The sequence below is a fragment of the Poromitra crassiceps genome (genome assembly GCF_964638095.1).
Source record: "Poromitra crassiceps genome assembly, chromosome: 13".
In the NCBI taxonomy this organism is placed as follows: Eukaryota; Metazoa; Chordata; class Actinopteri; order Beryciformes; family Melamphaidae; genus Poromitra; species Poromitra crassiceps.
The window spans coordinates 24,809,212-24,817,273 of NC_139644.1; the positions used below are offsets into that span (position 1 = coordinate 24,809,212).

Here is an 8,062-nt window from a genome sequence, read left to right on the forward strand (position 1 = left end):
TGAGAGGCGGGCCATAGCATTTGATTTGACAGTTCTGGGCATTGGAGTTGGCGTTGGCCAATCCTGGCATATTCCGCCCCCAAATCGAGTGTGTTCTGGCGCTAAGTGAGTGGGTTCCGGGAGAACCAGGCTCTCCGAGCCTCACGCCACTTACGTTAACATTATTCCCGGAATGCGAGTTTAACGAACCAGTTACATGTCCTATGCATTCTACATCAAATGAAAACATTACCGTTTGTTTTATTTTGTATGTTACGTACTCATTGCCTTGTATGAATGGGTATGAATGTCTATGAATGTTGGTGGTGGTCGGAGGGGCCGTAGGCGCGAAATGGCTGCCACGCTTCCGTCAGTCTTCCCCAGGGCAGCTGTGGCTACATCACCCGTAGCTTACCACCACTGGTACGAATGGTGTGAATGAATAATGATTTCTGTGAAGCGCTTTGGGTGTCTAGAAAAGCGCTATATAAATCCAATCATTATTATTATTATTATTATTATTGGCCAAGTTATTAGTTAGTTTATGGGCTAGAAATTCTGCCAGGTTACAGGCACTATAGGCAGCCATCTTGCCTGCAGAATTTTGGCCGCTGCTGTTTTCTGCTGAACAGACCGGCCGGTGGAGTGATATTTTAGTGATGAGGTCGGTATGCTGTTATGCTCATTTGAGAACGGTCCTTGACCAATCAGATTGCTTGGTCGGAACTACATGTTATAATCTTATTTGGAAGTCTGACTGACAGTTTGAGCCTAGCCACTGATCCGTCGCTTCTTCGTCCATAGGGACGTCGAGGTTGACAGAAAGCCTGAAAAGTCAGAGCACTAACGGCTCCAGCCAGCCGCTGCTGTGCCCCCCAAGCAGCCTTCACATGGAAGACGAGCACCTCAACCCCTGACTCTCTGGCTCAGCCCTCCCCATCCCATCATCCATCTGCACAGCTTTATGCCTCGCCATCGTCCCATATCCCACATTTCCATTTACACTCAATGGGCCCGGAAAGGAAGCTCACGATGACAAGGGAGAACTCTGTATTTATTCCATCGACATCTCTTGAGATAGGAAAAGAAAGTTGATGACTCCTGCATAGATGCTCTTTTTACCCTAATCTATGCCCAATGTGTAAAAATGAAAGCATTATTCCTGCTTTAGCAAACATTTCATTAACTGTCAGATGTTTGATTTGAAAATTATTATTTATTTTTATTTATTTTTTGCTCACCATTGTAAATCTCCATCTCACTGTCTGGCTGAATATGATCATACAATTTATATCCACTTTGACAAGAATCACAGGTATCTCTTTGCTAAAGCTGTGACAGGGGGGCCTCTGACAGGGCCTGCAGCTGCCCCCTCCCTCTGGAATGCCCTCCCCAGTCACATCTGACAGGCCAAAACTCATTGTCTTTCATACTCATGATGTCATCTTTCCAAAAAAGCCCTTTTCACTGTTGCCTTTGACCTATACTATTTCTCTCTCTCTCCCCCTCTGTCTGTCTCATCTATTTTAATATTTTCTCTCTTTATTAAAGTTGTTTTATCCTGTATTTGTAAAGTGTCTTTGAGCACGGTCAAAAGCAACAGTGAACAGTGAAGTACTACTGTATATAATATACATTACATTACTAAACATTAGGGGTGTCACGATACACTCAGTTCACGATACGATACGTATCACGATACTGGGTTCACGATAACGATACGATACGATACGATTTTAACAATATTTTTTTAAACTTGAATAATGACAATATATGACTGGAAAAGTAGTATTTTATTTGAAATGCACAAATACAAAACATGCTGTTGTGGGAAATTGTTATTACAATAACAACTAGAAAAAACATGAGATTGGAGATAAGGCTTATCTTGAAATAGAATGAGTTACACCGTCACTTAGATTTACTTTGAACTAAAAGGTTTCTCAGCAGTATAAATTCTCATTATGCATCTTCAGTTTTTCTTCAAACTCAAACAACAAGACTTTTCTTAGTCTATTTTTTATGCATCTTCAGTTTTTCCTGTCAAGTAAACAGTTTTGCCAGAAACTCAATTGAATGGTTTCTCTCCTGTATAACTTCTCATGTGTCTCTTCAGAGACTTGTTCAACTGAACTACTTTCCACACATTGAACTTCAACAAACAAAGACGTTTCTTTGTCTATTTTTGAAGAAAAAAAAAAAAAATTTTTTTTTTTTTTTTTTCACGATATGAGATTTCATCTCAACGATACATATCGTGACGTTTTACTATCGCGAAATTTCGTGGGACGATATATTGTGACACCCCTACTAAACATACAATAATGAGTATTAATGTTCTGTAATTCTACACATATTCTAATATTTCTTATATTTCCATTCTTATACTTATTAAACAATAATTAGAGAGAGACCATGATGATGCCAGCCTTAAAATGAGATATTCCTCTAAATCTGGCTTCAAACGGGCAAAATTTCAAATGTAAAACGGCCAAAAGAAATTTGCCGGCAAATGTATGTCTCCTGCAAAAGTGGCCCCCCAAAGCTAAAAGTCAAACTCGCCTATGGCTGGCAGGCTGAACAGGGTCTGATTCCCCAAAATGATCTTTTTGAAGAACCTGGCCCATAGAAGAGGCAGTTTATTTGTACAGCACATGTCATACACGTGACAATGGCAAAGTGTTTCACATCTATCTATCTATCTATCTATCTATCTATCTATCTATCTATCTATCTATCTATCTATCTATCTATCTATCTATCTATCTATCTATCTATCTATCTATTTGTCCCACTGATGATGTCATAGGACGCATTGTAACATCACTGATGTCGTGATGTCATCCGTGTGAGCCCGCACAGCGGTCGAGCTGCAGGGCGGGCAAGGCCGTGGCCAAGCCTAGGAATTAGAAATCTATTATATCTATAAAAGGGGCAAGTGGGCAATCTGTCTGTTCTCTGATTCAATTTTGTCCCGGAAGTGATGTCACTCAACTGGAAGTGACATCTTCAGTGATGTCATAAGAGCAGGTGTACCTGCACATCAATGCCGCGCAGCGGCCGAGCTCCATATGTGAGCTGCAGGGCCAGCTCAGTGAGCTGCAGGGCGGGCGAGGCCGCGCCTTAGCCAAGCCTAGGAATCGAGCGCACGTGGCTAGTAGCCTAAAATAGATGAAAGAAAAGGGAGCTGTAGGGACCAAATTACACTTTCTAACAGTCTCAAAACTAAAGAAATATTAGGGAGGAATTCTTTCAAAAAAGAAAAGAAAAGCTTTGAATTGTGAAGTCTGACAGAAAGCGAGAAATTACGCCTCTCATTCTGGGGGAAAAGAAAGAATGAGAAAGAATTAAATATATCACTTCCTGCCACAACGAAAGAGACAACCAGTGGATCCCATGGGACCCTCTTTCGGAGAAAAAAAAAATCAGATGCAGATTACTTTATAGTATTAAATTGACATAAAATGTGAATTTGTCTTTGGCACTGGCATAAAAGACAAGATATAATCTTAAAGTGACGAGTGGCAATGGCAGTGATAAAAGTGGGTTGAACTTCCTCTGTAAGTCCATTACATCAAGGCATATTACACCCTAGCAGTACTTACAATAAATACATAATCTACATTAAAACGGGCGGTGGAGTTTGTGCGTGCGCACACACACACGTGTGTGACAGTGGGTGTTAGGGGGGTTAGGGGGCAGGCGAGTTCCGTTGGGCCTTTTTAAACAGGTTTATTGAGGATGGTCACAGCTTCTTCCTGGCCATTTCAACTTTCAGTCTGCGGCCCTGATGGCAGGAACTGAACTGCTGAGTGGAACACATGGGTGGGGTAATCGGGTAATCTGGATGCATGGGAAACTTCTGTTTCCCGTTGGTGGTAGAAATCACACCCTATGAAACCCTCTCACTTTATCCCATCTGCATTCCCCAACAACAGATCTCACTCTGAAGAATGGAAGCTTTGAACAACACCACCACCTTAGAGTACAACACCAACGGTTATTACAACTACTCCGACGACTATGACGATGTCTACCACAAACGCATAGCAACCGCTCGAAGTGTGATGACATCTATCATCACCGTCATCGGCCTTCCTTTGACCTTGCTGGCCTTCTGTGCTCTGTATCCCCTGGTGTGTGAATTACGATCAATTTGTCTGTCTGTCTGTCTGTCTGTCTGTCTGTCTGTCTGTCTGTCTGTCTGTCTGTCTGTCTGTCTTTGTGAACTTCAGTTGTATATTGATATGTATAGGCAAGTTCTGTCAAGTTCTGCTTAATGTTTCATCCTAGCCTTGATTCAGGTATTTAATTTATTTGTGCCTTTGTTCAACCATTATTTCATCAAGTGATCATCACTGTAGTGATACCTGTGTCATTGAATTTGCACTTGAAAAGTAAAGACACAGGTATCTTGTGGTTCAATTCATAATTTTATTGCTGTTATTATAAGAGAAGAAACACAACACATATGTTTTACTATATGTGCTAATCCTTTCTTTTAATTCATTTATTCAAACGGGTGCAGTGCCTGTTCACCCTGCTGCTCCACAGAATGCTCTTTGCCCCACCTGCAAGGAAAAACCCCTTTAACGGGGAAGAAACCTCGAGCAGACCTGGCTCTAGGTGTGTGTGCATCTGCCTTGACCGGTTGGGTTGAGAGAGAGGAAGAAAGAAAGAAAGAAAGAAGAAAGAAAGAAAGAAAGACCGGGGTGCACAGTAAAAAAAAAAAAAAAAAACTCTCGTAACGGGACAAGCCCCGTATTTTATTGTCACACGAACACCACAACACATGCATGCAGCCACAACACACTCATGCTGACGGTGCCCGGTGAAAAGTGTCCTCTGCATTTAACCCATCCAGGCATGTCCTTTCCTCCGGGGGGCAGGCCAGGAGCAGTGGTCGCTTTCTCGTACAGCGCCCGGGGACCAGCTTCGGGTGTTGTCGTCACTGGTCAGATGACGATGACGATCTGATCTTCTGCATGTTTTTTTTAGTGGGGGGGTTATATACGGAGGAACCCCCTGGGGGAGCACGGGGAGAACATGCAAACTCCACACAGAGAGAAAGGCCCTTACGACGAGATACCCCACCTGGGCAGTAGGCACTGAAGATATGGGGGGGAACACAACCACAGCGCCCAGAGTGTCCCAGGTGAGAAACGAACTCAGGACCTTCTGACTGTGAGGCGACAGCTCTACCACTGAGCCACCGTGCCCCTTAGCGTGCCCCAGTAGCAGCACTAACAACAAACGACTATAGAGCTCAACAGGCACGTGACTTTTTGTGACGTAATTTGCCCCGGAAGTAAGTTCCGTGTCTATTTTCTCCATAGACATTTCGGTAAATTCAAATATAACGAGTTTTAAGGCTCGAACCAAGCCAAAAGGTCTTCCAGAGAATCTTCAGTGACCATAAAACATTCGGTTTAAGCGAGAACAAAAAATAACAACGGGAAGGAAAAAATCGATGCGGTCCCCCCCTTCCTAAGATGGTTTTAACTTTACAACAAAAACATTCTAAATTGAACACAGAAACATTACATTAATCCAGCTTCCCACCGCAGACACGACCAATTGTGCCTGTATGGATGCCCAACCAAACCGGAAGTACCGCTGCCGGGAATTGAACCCAGGTCTCAGCGGTGGTGGCTTTAGCTCTAGACTACCCAGATGCCCCACTTTCTTTTCTTTTCTTTTTTTGGATGATTTATTTATTTATGTATTTATTTATTTATTTATTTATTTATTTATTTATTTATTTATTTATTTATTTATTTATTTATTTATTATTATTATGTATTATATATTATTTATTTATTATTTTATCATTTATTTATTTATTTATTTCACTGTTCCTATAGGTGCGAGATGGCCAAGTTGCTCCGATCTTAATCTACGTCATCAACCTCCTCATCTCCAATCTCATCCAGATGTGCTGCATGGTCATCCTGGAGGCAACAACATCAGACTACATCTTGTACATCTACTACTTTGGATTGATGGTCAGCGTGGGCTTCATGGTGTGTGTAGCCCTGGAAAGGTACTAACCATCTGTGTGGGTGTGTGTGGGTGTGTGTGTGTGTGTGTGTGTGTGTGTGTGTGCATGTGTGTGTGCGTGTGCATGCGTGTGTGTGTGTGTGTGTGTGTGTGTGTGTGTGTGTGCGCGCATGCGTGCATGCATGCGTGCGCGTGCATGTGTTTCTGATGCATCTATATATCTGCTGAACAAAAATGTAAATGCAACACTTTTGTTTTTGCTTCAATTTTTCATGAATTGAAATAAAAGACCCAATACTTTTTCTATGCACACAAAGGGCTTATTTATCTCAAATTTGGTTGACAAATTTGTTTGAATCCGTGTTAGTGAGCACTTCTCTTGACAGGTGTGGCACATCCAGATGCTGATTATATAGCATGATTATTGCAGACACCTGTGTGCCTCGGGCTGGTCACAATAAAAGACCACTCTAAAATGACATGGGAAGTTGTAGACACCATAATATCGTGAACTCAGAGCTTTCAGAAAATGTCCATTTCCGAAGCCGTGACCGCGTTCATATTATGGATTTTCGTGAACACGGTAAACATGACCCCATTGAAGGTAGCATTATTGTGACCAGCTCATGGCACACCTGTGCAATAATCATGATGTTTAATCAGCATGATGACATGCCACTCCTGGCAGGTGGATGAAGGCCGGGTGCCACTTGGTGTTGAGAAGTGATCAGATGAAAATGTACACAACTTCCCATGTGGTAACCACATCGTAACCATGTCATAACTACAAGCTCCCCAGTTCCATTTGAAGGCAGCATAACACATGAGAGATGGCTTATGGTAGTGACATGAACATTCAATTTATGGACAACAGCTCTGGTGGACATTCCTGCAGTCAGCATGCCAATTCCATGCTCCCTCACAACTTGTGACATCAGTGGCATTGTGTTGTGTGATCAAACTACACATTTTAGAGTGTCTTTTTAATGTGACAAGCCCAAGACACATCTGTGCAATAATCATGCTGTTTAATCAGCATCTGGATATGCCACACCTGTCAGGTGGATGGAGTATTTTGGCAAAGGAGACGTGTCATGCTCATGAACACGGATAAACAAATCTATGAACAAAATATGAGAGAAATAAACCTTTTGTGCACATAGAAAAATAACTTCTATTCCAACTCATGAAAAATGGGAGCAAAAACAAGTGTTGCATTCATATTTTTGTACAGTATATATAGCTATCTATCTTGTTTTACAGGTATTTGGGCATCGCCTGTCCACTGTGGTACCGTAGACGTGGACGAAACATCAAGGTCTCTCTGGTGGTCTCCTTCATCGTCTGGGCCTTCTCTATCGCCCACTTAATTCCCATGTATTTTATTGACACCTCGTTACTATTAACCCTCTTTGCCAGCTCCCTCCTCCTTCCCTTCCCTCTGCTCATCTTCTTCCTGGTTGGGACCCTCAAAGCTCTGTCTGCTTCCTCTGTCCCCCTTGAGGAAAAACGGCGATTCGTGGGAGTCTTGGTTCTGGTGCTCCTAAACTACACACTGTTATTCCTGCCCACGATCATTGCATTCCTGGTGGAAGGAAGTTCAAAAATTGAAATTTCTCCTAGCCTGTCTCTTAGCTTTGTCCAGTTCAGTCCTCTGGTGGACTTGGTTCTGTATGTTTTCATGAGGAGAGGAGCCGTAGACAAGCTACTCGCCCGCTTGTGTTGGTGCAGGATGACCAGGGATCAAGTGAACAGATAGAGCAACACAGACAACACCGCCAAAACAAGGGCCAGCTCCATATAGGAAGGGGGTCAAGGGGGGGGAGGAGTTGAAGAGATGGGAGGAGCTTTTTACCACCTAGAGCAATTTGCAATACCACAGCGCCTGTGGTGGTCATAAGGAGGCATTTTCGGGTGAGTCAGTCACTCAGTCCGGAACACTTACAGATGTGTCCGCATTGGCACACATTCCCGTGAATTGGTACAGATACATCAAATTTGGCCTAATGACAGATATTGGCATCCATTACTAGCTCCAGAAATATTTCCCCAATCTGCCTGATAGGTGCTATAGTTAAAGGTT

The 8,062-nt window shown here is 42.7% G+C and overlaps 1 protein-coding gene across 1 annotated transcript; it reads left to right on the forward strand.

Moving 5' to 3' along the window:
* Window positions 1-3,932: 3,932 nt before the first annotated feature.
* Window positions 3,933-7,738, forward strand: LOC310788434 (uncharacterized protein; the record flags this gene model as incomplete). The annotated part of the gene is made up of 3 exons (XM_083649991.1): window positions 3,933-4,115; window positions 5,844-6,022; window positions 7,243-7,738. 3 exons carry the CDS (start codon window positions 3,933-3,935, stop codon window positions 7,736-7,738), a joined length of 858 nt encoding a protein of 285 aa, XP_083506117.1.
* Window positions 7,739-8,062: the final 324 nt, after the last annotated feature.